This window comes from Scomber scombrus, chromosome 19 (genome assembly GCF_963691925.1).
Source record: "Scomber scombrus chromosome 19, fScoSco1.1, whole genome shotgun sequence".
Taxonomy (NCBI): Eukaryota; Metazoa; Chordata; class Actinopteri; order Scombriformes; family Scombridae; genus Scomber; species Scomber scombrus.
Genome location: NC_084988.1, coordinates 28198930 through 28223452, shown reverse-complemented (window position 1 = coordinate 28223452; position 24523 = coordinate 28198930). Strand labels below are relative to the sequence as shown.

At 39.9% G+C, this 24523-nt stretch overlaps 1 protein-coding gene across 8 annotated transcripts in view; it reads right to left on the bottom strand.

Annotated features, from left to right (window-relative positions):
• The window catches only part of nrxn3a (neurexin 3a), a 240686-nt gene that overhangs the window by 158187 nt on the left and 57976 nt on the right, over positions 1-24523 (bottom strand). Inside the window, exon 3 of one of the 8 annotated variants that reach the window (XM_062440936.1) lies at positions 1840-1857. The exons of the other annotated variants lie outside the window; for them this stretch is intronic. Coding sequence (XP_062296920.1) covers positions 1840-1857 — 18 coding nt within the window. The remainder of the gene's footprint in view (positions 1-1839; positions 1858-24523) is intronic. 8 annotated transcript variants of the gene reach the window in all.

The window sequence follows — 24523 nt, the reverse complement described above, 5'->3', positions numbered from 1 at the left end:
CAGAAGTGCTTTGGCTTTGAATTCTTAAGTTTTAAGTCTTTAGGCCGTCCAAGTCTCAAGTCTACTGATCTGGTTGAAACAGATACAACACCATATTTCATAGCATTAGGTTGACATTAAAAGGAAAAAACAGGTTAATCAGATCCACTTGTGATTATTAACTCAAAGATGTGGAGAAAACTCGGAGGAAACAAGTAAACTCCACACAAAAAGGTTCCAGCTGACTAACTGGTTCGAACTCTTTTGCTGTGAGGTGACAGCACATACTTTTTGGTGAATAAAAATAAGCATTCATTAAATAATAATCACTGTCTTATAATTTAGAACCTGACTGAATATCCTGAAAATATAACCTTCAGGAATATTCAACACGTAACATAGTGGAATGTAGGCAATGGGAGAAGGGAAACTAGCCATCATCTAAAATCATCACAGTGACAGGGCCATTCCCTGTATAAAAAGCCAGCTTTTAACACAATAGTCCGACAGAGAGAATCAAAAGCCACAGAGAAAAGCCAAGATATGGAGCGTCCTGGTGGTTGAGGGGTTAGAGTGCATGCCACATAATCACAGTGTCCCTGTTTGAATCTGGCCAGGGACCTATGCTGCAGGTCATTCCCCTCGCTCTCCCTGATTCCTGTTGGCCTCTCTGCCAGTTACTTACTCAAATAAAGGCATGAAAAAAAAGCCCAAAAAGAAATCTTAAAAAGAAAAAAGAAAAGCCTAGATAGGATGACTGTGGGTTTGACCTTAGTAAAAGTGAAACAGGATACACAAGACAAAATACAGAGAACTGCTGAAAGAAGCAGAGTAAAGGGCACCGTAGAGCAGAGGGATAATACAGATAAATGGTTCAGTCAGGAATCGTTATCAGTGAGGTCATCTTCAATTAACTCACTGTCTTTTAAGCAGAAATACTAGAGATTATGGGCTCAGCCACAACACAGTACACCATATCAGCCACCAAGACACTGGTATGTGTGTGCAGATGTGTTCATGAGTGTTTCATGAACTCTGCAACAAAGCAATGCAGATGCTTTAACAACATTAAATATGATTGTGTATTTAATATAAATAAGTTGTTCATTTTTCCAATAATAATCTGTTATTGCAACACATATGTGTAGCGGACACAGCATCAGTACGGCTCAGAACATCTTCTGGTCAGAGTCACCTTTGACCCTGAGATGAGTAAGTATTGGACCAGGTTTGATATAGAGAGTGACATGGTCTCTCTCTTGGACAAACAAAGATCCATTAACATTCCATGGAGGAACCCAAAGTGACAAGAACTACGTAAAAGTAACGAAAGACTGGTGTCTCTTTCGGACATCATAACTTATCGGAGAGACTTCACTAACCCTTTCTACCATCAGATTGACCGTCATGAATTAAAAGACACTGCACATTCCTGACTTCCCCCTCTGTGTCTCATGAAACCACAAAGAACATGAAAGTGAGAAAATTTGTGTTAAAAACTTAAACAAGAACATCTTAGTAAATAGTATGGTTTAAACAATACCAATTACTTATATCAGTATCTATTACTTAAAGAAACCTCCATTATAACAGTTATTACAGCGATCACCAATAAATGGGTATTTGAAGAACTGTCATTATACTTTCTCTTTTAATAAACAAATGTTGGTATGAGAATGTTACTTAATGTGAGAAAGTGTTACATTGATGTTATGTTTACATTATGGTGATAATCAATTATCTATCATGGAATAAGTAGAATAACAATGTGTTATGCTTGATCATATTAATCCTTTTCAGGTTTTAATGAGTAGCAGCTTGATGAATAATGCTGATGTCATAGTAATGCCAGAATGATACATCCTGTGTTCTGTGTTACTATGTTATAGTATGCATTTTATTTTACCGGCTTTGCTTGACTTGACTTGGCTTTGCGTTGTTTCAGGTTTTGCTTTGTCCATCTTTTCTTTACCTCACACATTCTTACCTTAGTCACCTTATCTTATTATTTTAATCTTTAGTTATTCTTTATCTTAGTTTTCTTAAGTTTTTGTAACCTTGTAACTTTCAAAAAACGTACAGAGAAAAGGCCTTTAAAGTAAACATGACATCAAGTTTTGCATTCAGCCTGTTTTTGACATTTTTGAGTATTTTGATGAGCCAATGCTGAAATCTCTCCAGAAAGTTATTAAACAGTGAACTACTTAAATTGGACATTTTCCTCCATCTGTCATCAACCTAAGAAAGCTTTTTGGGCAGATAAACATCTGTCAATCCTACGACTCATCATAATCGAGAAAGACAAAGTCTGCAGGCAGACAACCAGCGGACCAGGCAGTCTGACAGAAGACCAGCCGACCCGGATCCTCCTCACAGCTACCCGACCGGACCTGCGATGCTCTCTGAGATCTTCCACTTGGTGTGCGTACGCATGGTTCTGAAGGACGGACAGCTGAGGCCCTCCATGGATGAAAGTAGGATCCAAATATTGCTTTAATCAAGAGTTGATGTCAGATCGAGTAATTCAAAGTTTCTTTAAAGGTAAAACTCAGTAAAACTTATACATTTCTTAGTTTCCACATAATTACATATCCTTCATTTAAATTCATCATTCATCATCATCTTTCATTCATGTCGCTATATCGAGTAACAATCTGTTGAATTCATATTGTATTGCAAACTCATCATTACATTTATTTATACATCATTTATTAGTAGTGTGTAGTTAATAAAATCCATGAAACTCAATCAATTGTTTATGTCTATTCTTTGAAGTGATACAGGGGATCTATTGAACCGTAGAGCCATGAACTTTAGATATTTGACTGAAATGTATTGATTTATTAAATATTATGATTTATTGATTTATTGGTTAATCAAACAACCAATCCAATATTTCCTTCTTCCGAAGGTGGTGCCCCTGATTACGAGAGCTTTTAATATCTTATAATATCTATAATTCGCTACATATGCTTTCAGCACATTAATAAAGTAGAAATGCATGTCCTGCATAACATGCGTGTGAATGCTGACAGCCATATAAATATCAAAGCAGGTCTTTGTGTGAGTGATACATTTATATGATAAGAACTGCTATATAATTAATAAAATAATAATAATAATCAAATACTATCATTACAAAACTTTTCGTGTTCAAAGTAAAGACCAGTTTCCTTTCATTTATCTGCATCTTGTCTTCAACATGGCTGAAAGAACATCCCTACCTCTCTCTGTGTCTACAGCCAAGCGCGATGACAGAAACACTTTATAAGTGTGCAAGAGGAAGCACACTGGTTTATCCATGAGTGTGTTTACCTGCATAGCTGGAATAAGAACATTCATACAAGTGAAAAAGAAAAAAAGACATGATCATCTTCCCCAGTTGAGGCTACAGAAGAGCAATGTAATAGCTTCATTGACTTTTTCAGAGCAAAGGTCAACAACATCCACTCTGTGATGTCCATCTGTCCTCCTCTGCCTCCTTCTTTTGTCGATATTCTTTCTTTCTATCTCCATTTCACTGGCGTCAGTCGGGGCCTCATTGAGGAAATCCTCAGGCAGTTGAAACCCTGTACTTGTTCTGCACAGCTCTACTCAAATCACACATTCCCATTCCCCTGATTATACATACTGTAATGTCCCTTGTAACATATATCACACAGTCCATTATAATACATTCCTCCTAACCAACCACATGTTCGATCTGCCCTCATCGTCGTAGTTACCCACTCTCTCCTCAAGAAGCCACCCCTGGACCCACAAGTTCTTGACAGCTACAGACCGATTTCCAACCCCCCTTTCCTGTCCAAGGTGTTGGAGAAGGTGCGTGCTTCTCAGCTCCAGGACCACCGTAAACACAAGAACCTATTTGAAATATTGCAGTCAGTTTTTCATTCAGCACACAACTCCGCTCATGTTTGTGAATCGTCTTAGAGCACCTGTAAGAGATTTGATTTTAAGGTTTTTGTACATGTTAATGATGAATTCTTCATCATCTGGGCAGAGACAGTTTTATATTTTGTGTTTAACTTTATTGCTTGTTAAGCTTTATTGCTACTTTGTTGTGATTTAATGAACCACTGAGTCTGTTTCCCATGCTATACTCTGAGGAGTATTTCAAGTTTGCTGCCTGTTTAGTTGTGTTCACCACACTAGACTTTGTGTGTTGTCTCACTCGGAACTGATGTGCTTGTGCCACCGCGAGTGGAAAGTAAGTTGCTTTGTCGGTTAACAAGCCAGAGAACATGCATACAGACTGCCGTTTGCACGCTATCTGGGGACAGAGTAACCACTGCTCCCCCTTCACGGTTGTGGGACTCCGCCAAGACTCGGCTTTCCTCACTTTTTCTGTCCTTTCTCTTTACTAACCCTCACATGCACACACACACATACTAACACGTCCCTCTCTTGCACATCTGGAGGTGAGATTGCATGGGACACCGCACTGCCCTATCCCTCGTTATCTGCCACCAGATACATTTTGCATTGAATTAGTGAGTGCAGAGATACCGACTACTAGTCGGAGCCATATTGCTTAACCTGACGCCTCTGCCATTCTGGGTCATGTGTGAAGTGACTTCCTCCCAAAATCACATCCGCCATCTTGAATCTCGCATGACATCATCTCATCTCACCAGATCACGTCCGCCATTTTGACACACACACAAACACACACACTCTTGTATATATTAGCTTGACCATATACATCTGATGCTATACGTGTGTTGTTTTGTTTTTGTGGTAGTATAGTGTTTGTTAATTGAAGGATTTGTTGACTTTGTTCATTCTTGTGTAAATGAATATGCCTAAATTAACCCATAACCCTGTTTAACTTTAAAGAGAAATCCTTTTGTCATTATTGTGCACATTTATTGTGATAGTTTGCTGATTGAGAGAGTCAGTGCTCTAATTCGAACCTTCACTGTTCACTTGTGGGTGCTGACATCCATAATTTTAGCTGCTATAAGTGAACTGTTCAATATATGAGACTGAGACTTTACCTTATTGTTTAGAACTTGGTCCTGGTTTCTGGGTAGTGCCCCATATTATTAATCAATTTTAATAACTTCCTTAAAAAAAATAATTTATAATTATATTATTAAGGAGAAATGTGTAAAAAGCAATATGAGTGAGTCAAGAGATGCTTAGCAGTAGCAGTGGCTAGTGATAGAATTTAATTATTCAGTAATCTCTTTAAGTGCATATTAATAAGTAAATATCATAAATCATAATGTATCTATCTTTGTTTTTTCTGACTTACCATTTTCCTGCCTTCGAGTTTTGCTCAGTTCTTCAGTAAAAGTTGTTCTTTTATGGAATTATTAGCTGTAACTTTTAGAGCAGTTAAGGAAGACTCCAAATGGTAAAATGACATCCTTTTTTAACATGGCTCACCCTGATACTGAAGTTCGGGTTAGAGCAACTTCACCTCAGACATTACTATAGAGTTCAACCCTGATGTGTTTGAAACTCAAAGGCAGTTTCAACTCTGACAAGTTCAAGTGAGCATTAAGGATATAGGTACGATGACTGAAAAGCACTATATATAATTATATGGATTGTTTTGTATGAATCATTAATGCTTGGACAGGCCTCAGTGGCAACAGTGTAATGCTTGTAGTCTGAATATGAATCAGCAATAAATAAATAATTGGCTCATACATATTTGAAGTGACATCTTGATTTATGATCTGTGGATTTTCTTGCAGATGTGCAGATTTCTGCATGGCTCACTGTGATAAATGATTGTTTAGAGTTAGAAGGTATAGCATGATGAGTGGCCATTATGTGTTCTTCAAGCAGATTGAAGCATTCCTTTGAAATATCCTGACAGTTACAACTGCAAATGCTTCATATAATATAAAACAAGGCTAAACTCATTTTGTTATATTTCAAATTAATATTTATATGATGCCAAATAAATAAAAAATAAATTGTTTATATAATTTGTATTATTGCTGTTGCCCCATTACTGCTGCTCTTATTTGAGTAATGGTACAGACAAAGAAGTGAATAAAGTGCTGATTCTTTTCCGGGTTCAATAGGTAACAGGTCTGTACTGGAATGTACAGCCTCTGGGAAGTAGCCATGTACTTGTACTCTAAAGTCTGACACTAACAAAAACCTGTGCTTTCTCCTGCATATTCTACTTTACATTTTACCAGATGAGCTGCCAGCAATAAAAATTGAAGCATTACAACTTGAGTTATTACAATATGCCACAATGGATGCTGCTAGTCATTGTGTTGATGAGTTAATGCAGCCGCCATATTGAAAGGAAGTTATTGTCCCTCCAAATGCCTATAAGTATATCGTGGGAAAAAGTCTATCCACTCTAACAGCAATCGTAACTCATTCAACAAATTATTTAGATCTGGAATTAAAGATCATCTCCACAACCAAACCCAAAACATCTCTTGAGGCATTGTGGTTTGATTCCAAATATTGCCCATATATTGACAATCCCATTATCAATTTCTCATGTGAAATAATAAAACGCCTACACAATATGTTACAACTTAATTTGCATCTCTCCCCCAACACAACCCCTATGGAACAACTGTATCTTCAAGGTTAAAGACGACACACTAAACAATTATGAGTGGGTAAGAAAGGGGCTCCATTTATTGTCTTATATTTTTTTAAAAGGTAACATGATGTCCTTTGAACAGTTAAAACATTAATTTGACCTTAATAATAAAGATTTCTGGCTCTATCTCCAGATTAGATCACAATTAACAACATTCCTTGGGAAACGTATATATCCTCCAGAAACATCAAACTTAGAAAAACTATTATTGACAATAATAAGTAAAAAAACACATTTGAGTGGTAAACTGTATAAGATGATAACTAATTGTGACAATGCTGCGTGTACCACATTGGAAAAGATTTGGGGGAAAGATATGGAGGAACTTATTGAGCCAGAGATCTGGACATCAGTATGGCGGAAAATGCATAGAATATCAAACTCTGCACGTAATAAAACCATACATTTTAAATGTATTAATAGAACATACTATACACCAAGAAAACTCACACTGATGGGTCTCCAGAGCAATGATAAATGCTGGCATTGTAATAAAGAAAAAGGTTTCTATTTTCACACAATATGAGAATGCCATATTCTGCAAAGTTTTTGGAAGAAGGTTATAAATAATCTGTCTAACATCATTAGAGAAAAGATCCCCCTTGATCCCAAACTATGCATTTTGGATTATATGGACAATATGAGTTGGCCCCCTTTTAAGAAAAAGACTGTAGCTATTGGTCTTATGAGTGTAAAGAGAGTCATAGTTATCAATTGGAAAACCACTGCTGATATGAACGAAAAAAAGACTTTTTCGAAATATTGTTGAGCCTAGAGCAAATGTCTAACTCAATTGACCCCTCCACCTCTAATACTTGGAAACGGATTATGTCATGTTTACAATAATATTACGGTTTTTCACTAGTATGGACTTTAGGTTTTTTTTGTTTTGTTTCTTTGTTTGTTTTTTGTTACACACAAACATGATGACCTCTATGACTGAGACCCCAAGTACCTGTGTGTAGTGATACGTGCCACGTGTGCACGTACGTGCATGCGTATATTTGTGCGTACGTGCATGTGTTTGTATGTATGTGTGTGGGCCTATGTATGTAGGTATGTATGTATGTTACTGTAGCATGCAAATTATGTATGTATGTACGTGTGTATGCATATATGTATGTTTACGTAACTTGTATGTACTCAAGTATATAGCTAATAGGTATGTAACTTAGATTGCTAATGAGCACATCAGCCATCGTGTGAATTTCCTTTGTTGTTTAATGGACGACTGTTAAAACTTAAGTCAGAACTGTGTATGAAAAAATGTCACCCCAAGCAATGAAAAATCAATAAACAAAACAAAAAAAAAAAAAATAAATATATATATATATATATCTTTTTTTCCCAGCAGTTTTAGTTGTCCCAACATAATAGACATTTATGTGTAATACAAAATCCTTTGTTGATCAAAAACAATGCTTTTCATGCCAAAATACTTCTGTTTAATGCAAGTAACAGCAGACTAATATCACAACAATAAATTAAAGTTGAGCCTAGGTTGTGTTATTATTTTAGAAGTATATTCTATTTTCTTACTGCATGGTAATATGGACTCAATATGTTTTTAATAACTATTTAAAATGTCAAATGTCACTGCATGTCAATATACATGCTCAACATCCATTGGAGCAATTTCATCACGAAGGTTGAGGTTTTGCAAACAGTAGGACTCACCAGTCACACTCCTCTAGATACTGTGGGACTTGGTTGCCCACATGTCTAGGGAAGATGATCAACACCTCCCAAATGATACGTAAATGATCTGTGTTTATCGTCCAGTATGGTGAACTGGTCCAGTGGCCACCATGACAGAGGGGTTCCATGCAAGCACTGTAAAGATGCACTCAAAAGGTAATTTGAAAGCTTGATCACTGCCTGTGGTCAACACGTGCTGCAGATTGGGCTGAGTGGGTCAGAAAACCCTCCAAGCCTCTACCTAGCTTTGAATCAAGCTGCAGTGCCAGCCAGACGTCAAGGCAAAAAAGTAAGATCAGGAACTAAAAATCCATCTGCACACCCTGCAGGCCTGGCATTCAACTGTAGCCAAAACAGAAGACTTAGTCATGTGCAAGCGACCCTGCAACAAGTGTGGGCAACTCCCTTCCTAATCTTCATTTGCAAAACTAAGCCAAGGAGACAGTAAATTATATCATTATTTCATGCAAGTAGTTTCAATGTAAACAGCGGGAAAATGAGAATTTGTCGTGGGATGCATGTTTGTGTATGGGAGACATGAATAACATAAATTTAGACCTAATCCTATGTAAATTCAATCAACATGAAAGCAGGACTTAATCTTTGAAGGAGATTATCACATAGCTGGACACTGGTATGACACTTTATGCAATATTAGTATTTATCAGATGTAACTGAATCAAGAATTGCATTGAATCAAAGTGAATTGATTCTGCTCTTTGTGAATCAATCGAATCAAGGGACCAGTGCTGATATCCAGTCCTACTGTTCGCCCATATCATCAAAGAAGATGGCTCCAGAAAATCCAGTGTATAGGAAGTGGACAAACTGCAAATACTCAAATTGGTTGCTGAGTTCAACCACGTGTAGCTCTCTGGATCACAGCTTCACTTGTAGGGCACTATTTTAACGATATATAGCGCATGGTGTGAAGTGTGTGGCATAAGTGCATATAGGGCAGGTTCAAATCCACTTTTGCTATTTTAATGGTGGAAAAATGGTCGATGCGCCATGTGCATGGTTCAAAGGGGTTGTACTTAATTCTCGTAATTAATCATGTGTGTGTTTTGGGCATAACATGCTGTAAACCAATAAGATTGTCATCATATTATAATGGCGCATTTGCCAAGCAATGTGTTTCAACAGTTATTTTTGCTGAAAAGAAAGTTGGCCACATGGCAAGGGAGCAAGAGCTTGGGCCATGCAGTACTCTGATTACTCCTCCAGAACCGACAGTGGCGTTTGACAACAAGGAGCTGACCCTGAAGGAGGTTGAGGATGTCATCAGGGCTGCAAGAACCAGCTCAGCGCCTGGACCTAGTGGAGTACCATATGTCATCTACAAGAGATGCCCCAGGCTGTTGAGGCGTCTCTGGAAGATCATCAAGGTCATTTGGAGGAGGAGGAGGAAGGTGGCCCAGTAGTGGCAACAAGCAGAGGGTGTCTGGATTCCTAAGGAGAAGAACGCAAGAACCATCGAGCAGTTCAGAGTCATCTCACTCCTCAGTGTTGAGGGCAAGGTATTTTTCAGTATTGTTGCCCGGCGCCTGACGGAGTTCCTCCTTAGGAACAAGTACATCGACAACTCTGTACAGAAGGGGGGAGTCCCAAAGGTACCAGGGTGCATTGAGCACACAGGAGTGGTCACCCAGCTCATCCATGAGGCAAGAGAGGGCAGAGGACATCTGGCAGTCCTGTGGCTTGATTTAGCCAACGCCTATCGGTCAGTACCCCACAAGCTGGTAGAAACCTTTGCCTTGGCCATGAATATGCTGGTGAAGTCAGTAGAGCCCCCCATCAGAGCATTTATGGTTGACCTGACGTGACCACAACATCGGTGCCGGGCTGCAGATGGATCCTCCAAGGCCTTTAGCATCTCATCAGCTGGGCCCGCATGGCCTTCAAGCCAGCCAAGTCATGATCGCTGGTTCTGAAAAGGGGGAAGGTCACTGACAAGTTACACTTTTCCCTTGGAGGTGTCCCGATCCCATCGATCAGTGAGAAGCCTGTTAAGAGCTTGGGCAAGATGTTCAACAACACCTAAAAAGACATTGCAGCACTCCAAGGAACTGGCAGTACTGCAGTACCAGTCGAAGGCTATAAGAGGAAGGTCAGCCAGTATCTGCGCAGATGGTTGGGAAGACAAACTGCAACTCTCCTTACGAAGTCTGACGGAGGACTCTAACGACATCAAGATCTCCTCGGCTGGCATAGAGGTGAGAACTGGCAGGAAGTGGAGGGCTCAAGAGGCAGTCTACCAGGCTGAACCTGGCTGCGACACAGTGTGCTGGTGGGAGCAGTGGCATCAGGACGGGCTGGGCTTGGCAGCAACCCAAGACCTCATTTCGACAAGGTCAAGGGGAAAGAGAGGCACCAGTTGGTCCAGGAGAAGATCTGAGCAGAGGTGGAGGAAGCCTGCTCAAGTCGGATCATGGCGATGCGACAACAGGGTGCCTGGATTGATGGGAGCAGGTACTGGACCGGAAGATCTTGTGGTCAGAGCTCTGGAAGTACGAGCCACACTGGATAAAGTTCCTAATCCAGTCAGTCTATGACGTCGTCCCCAGCCCGTCCAACCTCTTATGTTGGGGCCTGACAGAGACTCCAGCATGCCCACTCTGCATGAGAAGAGGATCCCTGGAGCACATCCTGAGCTGTTACCCAAAAGCCCTGGGACAAGAGCGCTAGCGTTGGCGCCATGACCAGGTGCTGAGGGTAATTGCAGGGGTTATCAGCACAGCGATCATCAGCAGCAGGCAGCAGCAACCAACAAAGCATACAATCACTTTTGTCAAGGCTGGGGAGAGGGCACACCATTGCCAAAGCCAAGGAGGGGGCTTTTGGCAACAGCCCAGGATTGGCAGCTGAAAGTGGACCTAGGGAGACAGCTCAGATTTCCAGTTACCATTGCAGACCTCACTCAGGCCAGACATAATTCTGTCGGAAACATCAAGGCAAGTTGTCCTGCTGGAGTTGACTGTCCCCTGGGAAGACGGGATGAAGGAGGCCTATGAGAGGAAGAGGGCCAAGTATGAGGAGCTGGCAAGCGAATGCCGAAGAAAGGGATAGAGGACCTGGTGTGACCCCATCAAAGTTGGGTGTAGAGGCTTCGCAGGCCAGTCTCTCTGTAGGGCACTCAAGAGGCTGGGAGTGAGAGGGCTGCACAGCAAGAGAGCCATCACGAAGATCTCGGATGCCACAGAGAAGGCGTCAAGATGGCTGTGGATCAAGCAGGGCGATCCATGGACCACACAAGCTACTTAGACACAAGTCGGGGCTTGATCAACCCCGGCTGGGTCGCCTGGACGAGGGTGTACAATGTTTTAGAGACCCGAAACACCCAATGACCCCAGGTTACATCACTGATGATGTGTCTAAGTTTGCATCGAGAGGCGTTTAAAAAAACTAGGATTGTCTAGAGCACTCTCCAAGTTTATCTATTGAAGATTTCCAGCAGCAGCAGACTCAAAATAAACTATTTGAGTATTTTCAGCATCTGATAAACATAATTTTGAGTGCGAAGACCAGCAGATGAACAATGTGAACATGTGGGCAAGGTATATTTTGAAGACGGATTAGATCGTTCAGGGGGTTGATGTGATTGCGGTATCTACAGAACAACAGTGATTTGGAGCTGTGAAGAACATTTGGGATCCACCTTTACGGGGAATACTGTATGTTTGTTTTTTCTTTTAATCTGAGAAAAAAATTGTCATTACAAGCTAGCTGCCTGTATGAATGCTCTAGTGGTGTACTTTTCATGGCCACATCACAAGGTTCACCTGCAGTTCTCTTTGACTCTTACAGGTAATAATAAACACACAGAAGTACAATCATAAACTGGCAGGTAAGAAAAAACATAAGATTATCAATTTCTTTCTTTTTCTTCTTTTTGTTTTCTCAGATGAAAATTTTTCAATTTGTGAGAGCTTCAAGTCACGCTACTAAACCCACAGCTATCATTGCCAAGCAGCTGTCCTGTAGAAGCAATTTCATAGTCAGCTAATTTGAATTTGCCAGATAATTTTTCATCTTCTGGCGTTAACTGTATTTCATTATTTCCCTCATATTTTCAATTACAGGTTCATGACTACAGCAGAGGTGAAGGGGGGGGGGGGTGATTGTAATATGTGGGGAGGAGTGGGTAATACTATTATACAAACACCCAAAAACATTAATAACTAGAAATACCTTTGCTGCAGAAAATGCTTGTGATTGCTGAAAGCTGAAATAAATCACAAAGCACAGCTAAAATACTACAGATTTGTTCAGCATTATTATGTTTACAATCTTGCATTTACGTTAACATGGCATATTACATTTAAGAGATACGACAGTTATTAACTTGGATGGTGCGTATTTTTTCCATGACATGCCCCAAGGCTTTAATTACCAAATTATGTTGAGGGTCATCTAAATATGCTATGTACAAAGTTTGGCAAATATTACATTTAAATTGTAGAGGGCACTCAGCCGCTGCATCTGTGCGCACCGCCATCTTTAAGAAGTTATTGTGTGTGCATGTGAGTGAATAGAAAGGTGAGTAGAAGTGAGTTCTCCTTTTTTTGAGAGAGACAGCAAATTTCGTTGTATGCTAACATGCAATGACAATATAGGCATTCTATTTAAGCGATAAATGTGTTTACCAAAAATCCAAAATGATGGATTCTTTTTGTTGAAAATGGGAATGGCCTATATAATTCTAATGAGCATCAACTCAAAGTAGAAAACACTTAATAACTGACCACATGGTGGCACTATTGGTACACATGGCTCACCTGGCCACATAGTATGAATAGTTTTGCAGTTTTAGGTTTTGAGATTTTAGCTTTCAAACATTCCTCCCATAGACTTACCATTACACATTTTAATATTAAAAAAAAAATCATTTGATTATGGTAGAACTAAGAAAAGTGACAGCAAAAATGTGCTTAGAGAGCTGAATGTGTTTCTGTTGGTGAAACTATAGAGGAGTATAAAGCTTGCAAAAAACATAGTGAAGAATAACAAAGTTAGAAATACATTTCCTGCTGAAAATGTTTGAGAATACCAAAAGCTGAAATAAATCACAAAGCATTGCTGAAAATACTACACAGTTGTTCAGCATCCCTAACTGTACAATCTTGCGGAATTTAGTTGCCATGGCATATTACATTTAATAGATATGGCAGTTAATACGAAGTATGGCGCTGTTTTAATATTTTAAAAATGTATTTTCTGGGATACCTCTCCATGAACATTCCTCCTATACTTCCCATTATAAATTTTAATATTTAAAGCAAACATAAAATCACTGGATCATGCAAGAACTAAGAAAAGTAATCCTTAAAGTGCCCTTAAAGAGATATATTTCAATGGTTCCTGTTGCCTGCAAAAAACAAAACAATAATAATAATAATAATGATGACTAGAAATTCTGAAATTTCTGAAGAAATTGCGTAGCTGTTACAAGCAGTTGTTACTGCTGCCAGATGCAGCCAGCTGTTGCTCTAGCAGCAATTTTTCGACATCTTGTAGCGCCACCCACATGTCAAATTGTAGCAAATGATACAAACTTGTTTAGCATCCCTATCTGCACAACTTAACTCAATTTGTTTACCATGGGATATAACATTTAAGCAATATGGAAGTTAATAAGTAGTATGGTTGTGTTTAACTAATGACATTTCGAGCCGTACTGGCTCTTCTTCAGATGCTAACAAAGTGAGGAGGCTCAGAGACGCCATCTTTCAAAAGTCCCATTCATGTGACCTAACACACCGGCGATACATTTGTCTCAATTTGACAAATAATTCATCAATGGAAAAAAGAAAAGAAAAACCTTTCTAGAGACAGTTATAGCAAACATGTGATTAGAGTAAATATGTGCCAAAAGAAGCAAAAATATGTTTACAAAAAAATCCAAAATGGTGAAATTTAAAGGGTATATGAGTCCACTTGGCATCATCCAATGAATACACTGTGCAAATATTGTTTTGATAGGATTTATTAACCAAAACATGTCCCTTGGCACAGATTCTGTTTGTGAGTCTCAAGGTGCAGCCAGGGGGTGAACAGCTTAGGGACCTGAATATCTTCTCTGCTTTTTACGGGTGATTTGAGAGCAGCACCTTCAAATCTGAGGCCATAAAAAAGATGTATTGCCTGCGCAGGGTTGGGAGAGACTTGCTGCCTGAAGAGAAGGAGTTCAATCTCAGGGGTCTTATTCATGAGTGAGGGTAAGATGAAATGTGAGATTGAGAGGCGAATCAGTGCAGCATCAGCGGTGATGCAGGTGTTGTACTGGACCGTTGTGGTTAAGAATGAGCTGAGCCTAAAGATGAAGCTTTCAATTTACTAGTCAGTCTAAGCTCCAACCCTCACCTATGGTCACAAGCTTTGGGTAGTGACCAAAAGAATGAGATGGCAGACATAAGTGGCGGAAATGAGTGTCCTGGCACCTGGTCAGGACACCTCGCTTTAGAGGTGTTCTGGGCACATCAAACCAGGAGGAGACTCTGGGGCAGGACTCGAACATGTTAGATAATAGGGGTGTAAATCACAAGTTTCTTCATGATATGACATTATATCGATTCAATGAACAACGATTCAATTTTTGTCAATATCACAAAGTCTGTCACGATACGATTTCGATACGATTCGATTCAGGAGGCAGCGATCGATATGAGACAATATCACAGCTGATTTAACAAAATCACTTCCATTCATATTAAATCACAAAACGCTTTCTAAAATATCATTTTTATTTCTTAGCTCAACCAGACATTTAAATGGAAAAACAATCAATTCTTTTTTAATAAAAAATAGACCTCCTGTTCACTATAAAGTGCCACATTTTGATATAGAGCTTTAACATTTTCGCATCCTATAAAAGAACATTGAGTGGTAGACACACACATCCAATGTATTTTCATACATTAAACCAGAAGTTTTGCTTCACTTTTAAATCTGTAGTGTCTACCGTGCTGCGGAGGAAAAAGTACACGACAAAAGACGAGCAGCACAATTCAATGTTTGTGGGTGTGTGAGTTTACAGTAACGTGAAGTCTGAAGCGTCTGATGGCAGACATGTTGCTGCAGCAGCAGTGAAACTTGTCGCTCTTTTACAGCCGTGGTTTTTAGTTTTTGTAGAAAAAGCTGCTCAAGATAACTTCACAGACTTTCTTTCTGGCCGTTGCCATGGCGCCGCTGCCATTTTGTTTGGAGGTGTGCGCACCCCGGGGGAGACAGAAGTGCCAGGGGAATTTCAGCCATGGCCGAAGGCATTATGTTTTCAGGTTGTCTGTATGTATGTAGTGTACAACATGTCCGTTCCTCCCATTCAGGTTGGAATGATATCTCAGGAACACCTTGACAGAATTGTTTCAAATTTGGTACCAACGTTGGTACCACATTTGAAACAATAATGCCTTCGGCCATGGCTGGTGGAGGAGGATCATTTTTCTAAACTAAATTTTTTTCATCTATAAGAATGCTTGAAAGACAGGTGAAATTATTTAGTCCACTGGGACTCAACGATGAACCGATTAGATTTTGGTGGCAAAAGGTCAAAGGTCAAGGTCACTGTGACATCACAACGCTCCACCCCACCTTCGTTAACGAGATATCTCAGGAATGGCTTGACAGAATTGCACCGATGTGTGTAATTTTAGTGGTACCGACCTAACTATGTACATTCTACGTACATTCTACAGCGGAATGCTCAAACTGGGCGCACACTAGAGTGAAATGTAGTGTTCCTTTTTGACAGCTTTTTCTTCTGTGCTCCTGGGTGCAAGTCCGCATATGACCAGCGGTGATGTTTCTCAAAGAATCTCATGAATATCTTAATACCTACTAAACTCAGTCATGGTGTCATCATGTGTAACTGGGGATTTCCACCGGGTTCGTCAGCGGCGCGGAACGGCTGCGCCATGGTTTAGCGCTGTCCTCTTCCCGGCGTCAACTCACACCGGGAACGTTACGTCAGCGGAGCGGAGCATGCTCTGGGAGAGACATATGCCTTTTAAAATGATGTTGCACTGTTAATACAGTAATTACTGCAGCCAAATCAAATCTGAAGGAGTGCCTTTAGTCTACCGTAATTACTGTAGTAGCAGTACAACTAATTGGCCCGATTTTGTAAACTTGCTCAAATTTATTTGATTTGGTAATTTTCTTTGATTTTTGTGCTCATATCATGTGTCAGTAGGCTACATAGCTAGATGGTGTCTTTATCCGTCTGTTTTATTCGTGTTTGTTGCTTAAATACGATCGGGAAGCTGCACAGGTTGTTTTATTTTGAAAGACGGAAGTTTTATTATGCCGATTCTGTGTCTGACTTCCTGTCTGGTGAAATCTGCTCCACTGAGCTTGTCGCGAGTTAGAAACGGCTCCGTCAAAAATAGAAATGCTGCGGATTGATAGCACTGCTGCGCAGAGAGCCGCTGCTGGGACGTCCCCGGTGGAAACACTCTCATTGATTATAGTGGCACCTATCAGCTCCGGTGACACATTTTTAAGTGTTTTTGTATAATTTTCAGTTTTGGGTAACCGTACCTTTTTTTTTTTTTAAACCTCTGGCAGTTCACAACTTACCTTTGTACCATTTCAAGCTATTCATTGGACTTGAACTGCTTAAATTTCAATAAAAAACTGGAAAAATTGAGGTGTTCTAAAACTTTTGACCGGTAATGTATATATACACACATATACACTCACCGGCCACTTTATTAGGTACACCTGTCCAACTGCTCGTTAACGCACATTTCTAATTAGCCAATCACATGGCAGTAACTCAATGCATTTAGGCATGTAGACTTGGTCAAGACGATCTGCTGCAGTTCAACCCGAGCATCAGAATGGGGAAGAAAGGTGATTTAAGTGACTTTGAACGTGGCATGGTTGTTGGTGCCAGACGGGCTGGTCTGAGTATTTCAGAAACTGCTGATCTACTGGGATTTTCACGCACAACCATCTCTAAGGTTTACAGAGAATGGTCCGAAAAAGAGAAAATATCCAGTGAGCGGCAGTTCTGTGGGCGCAAATGCCTTGTTGATACCAGAGGTCAGAGGAGAATGGCCAGACTGGTTCGAGCTGATATAAAGGCAACAGTAACTCAAATAACCACTCGTTACAACCGAGGTATGCAGAAGAGCATCTCTGAACGCACAACACGTCCAACTTTGAGGCGGATGGGCTACAGCAGCAGAAGACCACACCGGGTGCCACTCCTGTCAGCTAAGAACAGGAAACTGAGGCTACAATTCGCACAGGCTCACCAAAATTGAACAATAGAAGATTAGTAAAAGGTTGCCTGGTCTGATGAGTCTCGATTTCTGCTGCGACATTCGGATGGTAGGGTCAGAATTTGGCGTAAACAACATGAAAGCATGGATCCATCCTGCCTTGTATCAACGGTTCAGGCTGGTGGTGGTGGTACAATGATGTGGAGGATATTTTCTTGGCACACTTTGGGCCCCTTAGTACCAATTGAGCATCGTGTCAACGCCCCAGCCTACCTGAGTATTGTTGCTGATCACGTCCATCCCTTTATGACCACAGTGTACCCATCTTCTGATGGCTATTTCCAGCAGGATAACGCGCCATGTCATAAAGCGCGAATCATCTCAGACTGGTTTCTTGAACATGACAATGAGTTCACTGTACTCAAATGGCCTCCACAGTCACCAGATCTCAATCCAATGGAGCACCTTTGGGATGTGGTGGAACGGGAGATTCGCATCATGGATGTGCAGCCGACAAATCTGCAGCAACTGCGTGATGCTATCATGTCAATATGGACCAAACTCTCTGAGGAATGTTTCCAGTACCTTGTTGAATCTATGCCACGAAGGATTAAAGCAGTTCTGAAGGCAAAAGGGGTCCAACCCGGTACTAGCAAGGTGTACCTAATAAAGTGGCCGGTGAGTGTATGTGTGTATATATATATACACTGTATATATTTTTCTCACATTTTCATCTAATAATTGCACCCTTTATATTTATATCTTTATTCTTTTGTTTTAATTTTTTTTTGTGTTAAATGTATCTTTATATTTGCTGGGCAGGTACCACTAACATTTCCCTACACATTGCACTGTGTATAATTGTGTTTGATAATTATAGTCTATTTTTATATGTTCATATTTTCATACTTTTATATTGTTTTTAAAATGTTCAAAATAAACAGGCATAACATCTTGAAGTAAGAATTTTTGGACTTTTTGGATTGATACTTCAGGCTTTACAGATTTAGAGTGAAGTACGGAAATGAAGTACAGTATATAAGACTAAAACTACTTAATTACTTGTTAAACTAACTAAAACTAAACTGAAATTTAAAAAAACTGAAAACACTAAATAAAAATAAAAACTAATGAAAATTTCAAAATTATAATAACTCTGTGTTTGACAAATAAATCTTTGAATATTTAATCTGAATGTAAACCTATACATTCTAGGCCTTGGCCTAAACCAATCTGTGCTTGTAGGCAGTGTTTGTGTATGTGTGTCTGTGTGTGTTTGTGTATGCCAGGATGTGTGAGTGCATTCATATGCACATGAGGCATCCATGTGTACATTCACATGTGCACATCTTCCCACATATGCAGACGTGAAGGATGACCCCATCCACACACACACACACACACACACACACACACGCACATGCACAGCAATAACTCCCTGAAGCATGGCAGCAAGGTTGGCTTCATCCCTGGGGGCTTTTCATTTACTGCCCAACATAATGGCACATCCCCAAGCCCCCATTCCCATCTCAAACACACACACACACACACTTCCTTATTGGCTATTATCTGGGCTGTCGGAGCCTGTGTTAACACCTAATGAAGGGCTGTGGTTGCCATTTCTCAGCTGATGATCACCATGGTTACAGGAGAACAGCAGCAGGGAAAAGCTTGATATTTGATTGAAAGAAAAGGAGATGTGAGGAGAGGTGGTTCAATTCAAAATCAGATTTGATGTGTTTGTCTTTACAGCTTGTCCAGAATTTTAATAAAGTGAAATGTTAATCAAGACTGGAGGTGATGGCAGAAATATTCTCAAAAGAGCAAATGAATAGCTTAACCCTGTTTAGATGAGTGTTAGAATCAGAGTCATAAAAGCAAAGGATTTCACTGCAACTGTTCACTGTTCCCTACCTTAACCATGTGGTTGTTGTTAACATGATGACAAAAGTCCCCCAATCTTAACAAAGTAAGAATTTTAACGTAAACCACCATATTTCCCAGACATAAAAAAATCATGATACTCAACTGTTTGTTGTGCCTAAACCTAACCAAACTATTGGTTTAAACATTTTTGGATGGCACAGACAAATAATGTCATCCTGCATATAACTACCAATAACTTGGATCAGATCATAAAATGCTTGCATGTGGTGTTCTGGACTGTGGAGACCATTTATTTTCTATTGGGTGATGTGTTGCATTTTACTATATTGATCAATGACTGAGGACAACAGATTCACAGAGGCTCTCCTTATTCTTTCTCTCTCCCCTGTCATTTTCTCTTTGTTTTTTTCTCTCTGCTACATTCCTTTCTGCCTCTCTTATAAATAATAAACCTGATACCCCAAACTTTTCTTGCAGTGTCGGTCACAATTTCTTTCTGATTTGTAATCAGACTTGCTGATGGAGGGTTTGTCCTTTACCTGAAAGACATAATTGCATTTTGAGAGGGGCAGACGACACAACGGAAATATTAAGATTGGTTGGGGGGGGTGTCAGCGATTCGCCAAACAGTGTCTCCAAGCAGGAGTTTATGGCTCCATGTCTCCAACAATGAGATGTGGCAGGGCTAATACTGCATGCACACTGTGGCCTAATGAGAAGACGCTTGTGTCGGGATAATGACACACCTGTCAGCTTCCACTGCAAACTGCAGCTGCTTTGAAACAGCAACAGGCTCTGCCAGTGTGTGTGTGACTGACCTTTCTGTCTGGATTTTGGGGCACTCTATTAATTAAAATAAAGTCATTCGTAATGCGTTATTAGTAAGATTATTCAGAAATAAACATTATTAAGAATATAAAAATTACAGTACATCAAACATACTCCAACTCAGACATGAAAAATACTGATTTCTCAAAACAACACCCCTTATGTGTCTGTCTGTTTTTGGTCTGAACGCCCTGTTAGACCTGCAGCCCAAATGGATGGTGACAGGGTTTCCTTGACACACACTTGTCTGGTAAGCACTTCCTAGATAAGACTGTTGGCTGTCATGCATTGAGAATTAGTATATCAGGGTCCTGGATTTTACTAGAATGTGGTGGGAAAAGTACCCATCTCACACTGTCATTTTTACAGGTACTTGTCTGTACCTGTGTTATCCGTTTTACACTGACATGGCAAATGTATTAAATTATAATTGATAATTTATTCAGTTATGAAAGCCAGAACCAATGAAGTCTTTCTGTCAAATTGCTGTATGTTATTGTTATTGGGTGTCCCATTTCATATTTACCAGTGTATACAAAAGAAGTATACTTCTTCACAGATTTTTTAAGGGTTCAGAGGATGCAAAAAATGGTACTATGAATTAATTTCTGTTTAGGTCTCAGTAGATATTCTTGCATCCAGTGTGCATTTGTTTGTTGGCTTATTATGCCTTTTAGTAACTATACACTAATAATAATTATTATTACTGTTTTAAAAATAAATTTGGAGTCAACTTAAGAACTGGGTCCCCTTTGCTGGCTGTTGTTGAGATTCTGACAGGAATGTGGTTTACTCAATTTTCCACCAAAAGTGAGGATAAGCCTTCGGCATAAAGACAGCTGCACTCCACTGCAAACATTTGCCTTTTTACAGCCTCGTTTATCTACACATAAATGTTGGCCTTTGTGCCAGCGAGATGATGACAGGGACAAGGGGGGTTACAATTGGCTTGAAGAAAATAGTAAGTGATTTTGGGAAGCCCATCATTTACACACATGCGTGAGACACCCCCCCCCCCCCCCCCCCCACACACACACACACACACACACACACACACACACACACACACAATGGCCTCAGCAGGCTGTCCTGAGGCTAAGTGGCATTAACCTCTTTCTCTCATGGGGCCCAGACAAAAGCCCCCGAGGACCACTACTAATCACCTCTGTCTATCTACCCCCTCCCTTTTCCCCTTAACACAAGGGCTCCGGCCCTGATGTATGGGCTCTACAGCATCTTATGGAGAAATTTTCCCACAACATTAAAAACAAAACAAAAATGATAGCATAAATTATGTGAAATAGGCTTTCATTTAGAAAAAAACAATAAATAAATGTATGTAAAAACCAATTTCCTCCTTTACATATACAGTTGCAATCAGAAATATTCAACCCCCCAAAGATTTTAAGGATTTATCAATTAAAGTTTTTTCAAAGAGCTAGATTCTGCTTTGGATGACTTCATTATGAGTTGAGTGATACAGAAAATCAACACAGAAAATGAATGATGTAGTATTTGTGTATAACAGTATATATTGTTAAGATAGCCATGTCACAATTATTCAATTAAATTATACAACAATTATTGTTGTTTTTAAAGCCTTCCACCAGTTTTTATGGCCTAAAGTAGAGTTGAAACATAATTAAGCCTTTGGGAACTCTATAATGATCCTTCATTTGCTTTAGCTGTGATCCAAACCCCACCCATGAAGGTATTCAAGTTGAGTTGCAATAATGGGAAAGACAAAGGAGCTTCCACAAAAGCTGACAGAGGAGATTATTACATCACACCTGAAGGGCCTTGGGTATAAGAAGATTTCCACAAAAAAAAGTAACATTCCAAGAGACACCATTGGGAGCATTATAAGGAAGTTTAAAATTTATGGAACAGCTGCAAACCTGCCTGGCTGTGGGAGAAAGCCCAAATTCCATCAAGGGCCCATAGCAACTTAGTCAGGACAACTAAGAAAAAATAGTATAAAATAAATAACATAACTCCCCATACACAGACACACTCCTACACCTACAACCCTTATGGCGCTTTTCCACTACACAGTTCCAGCAAGACTCGCCTCGATTCGGCTCACCTCGCCTCTGTACGGTTCCAGAACAGACCTTTTCCATTACAAAAAAGTACCTACTCAACGTGGGCGGGGTCGTCATAGCACGGCTCCGCGAAACTGCCATGACTTCGTTTTATACGTGACACAAACACATAAATAATGAAGGACATTGAGGCAGTGGTGTACTTGCTGCTGTTTGTGGCTTTCTGTCTCACACAAAGCAAGAAAATTGAGCCGTATGGCTGTAACTATGGTAACACTGTAACTATGGTTGTAACGCTGCTGCCGGTATTTAAAAATGCCGGGTTTGATTCTTGTGTGGGACGGCTCATGACGCTTCCAGCGACAACTCTTCTGACCAATCAGCGGCCAGCAGTGTGTCGACGTCACATTTTAGTGAGTAGAAACTAATGGCGCTTTTCCACTACACAGTTCCAGCACGACTCGACTCGACTCGACTCGCCTCGGTTCTTTTTGCGTTTCCACTAGGGATAGTACCTGGTACCTGGTCCTTTTTTAGTACCTGCTCTGGTGAGGTTCCAAGCGAGCCAAGCAGGTACTAAAAAAGTATCAGGTACCAGGTACTTGGAATAGATGTTTCTCAATTTTATGTATTAAACTTCTTTTTTTTTTTAAAAGTTCATAAGATAAGGCTGTCCATCTTCTTTAGATGTTTTGAATGAACTTTACTTACAATTCACATTTGTTTCAATTTAATTATATGATTTTATGGAATACTGTTACAGGTTCTTTTCCACACTAACATGAAGGAAAAAATGTCTATGTCATTATTTTTTACCACGACTTGAAAATTATCATCTCTATGTTCAGGTTAGAGAAAGTTGGTCATCATGGTCTGTGTTTGTAGGTGATCCTCCTATAGGTTGTAGTGCATGTTAAAAAACATACTGGATGATATATGAACCCTACCCTGTGGGTGGGTGGGTGTGTGTGTGTGTGTGTGTGTGTGTGTTTGTGTGTGTGTGTGTGTGTGTGTGTGTGTGTGTGTGTGCGTGTGTGCGTGCGTGTAAAAGGGAACTGAACAGCTGGGGGTGGGGTGGTATTGAAGTTGGAATTACTGGTGTGTAACGGCACACACGCTCCAGATTGAATGGCTTTTCACCACCAACCCCCAGCATCTTTTCTTTCCCAGTGTCCCCTATTTTCCTCTTGAAACAATGCATTCATTTCACTCCTCTGCGCTGTCCTTCACTATCACTCACTCCGTCTGAACACAAAGGATGGCAGAAAGGAGAGGAAAATAGAAGTAGAGGCAATTAAAAGAGCTGGTCAAAGATAAAAGATTTTGTCAGGTAACGGGTGGTTTAAATGGAGAAGAAAATATTGTTTTTATCCAAAAGGGGGGAAAAATGGTATCAACCACACAATGTAATTGTAAATGACAAAATGTAAATTGGGATACTTTGTGTGATAATTATGTAACATGTAGGTTCAGAGATCAGAAATTATCAATTGTTTATCTCCATGGCAAAAATGTGATAAATATTTAACTGCTTAATATGCTTCATTGTATAAATGAATAATAAATACAACTGATGATGCAATATATAGCACCATAATATTGTGATGGATTGTTGTTCCTCCTGCTAACAGGAACTCTTGATGTCATTGACTCCATGAGATACACAGAACCCTGTAATAAATGATGTTGTACATTGTAACATTTTACATCATTAACTGATATTAAAAGGTTTTCTACAGCTATTTAACATCACTCTTCCAAAAACAGCTGAACTTGTGAAATGCAAGGAAATTATCAAAACTGAAGTAGCAGAAGTCAAGACATCCTGACTTTTAGCCCGTAGTATGGGTACAAATGTTGGATCCTACAATTCCCATATTGCAACTCAATCACATCTTTTATTAGTTAGACCCTCCCTACCAGGTAAATCCCAACGTCTCCTCTTCCATCCGTTTATAGCTGGCAACTATGTTAGGGATTCCAGAAAGGAGAGGGTAGGAGTGGGTTAGTACGTATAAAATATCTCAATTGTGTAGCATTTTTTTAATTGCTTGATTAAAACACTGTGCTAAAAACCTCCAGACCAGTTATGAAGCAATCCTTCATAAATAAAGATGAAAGTGAAAAAAGACAGACAAGAGGATGTAATGGGGTGTGTGTGTGTGTGTGTGTTTGTGTGTGTGTGTGTGTGTGTGTGTGTGTGTGTGTGTGTGTGTGTGTGTGTGGGGGGGGGGGTCTGTAGGGAGAGAGATAACAGCTCTCTCTCTCTC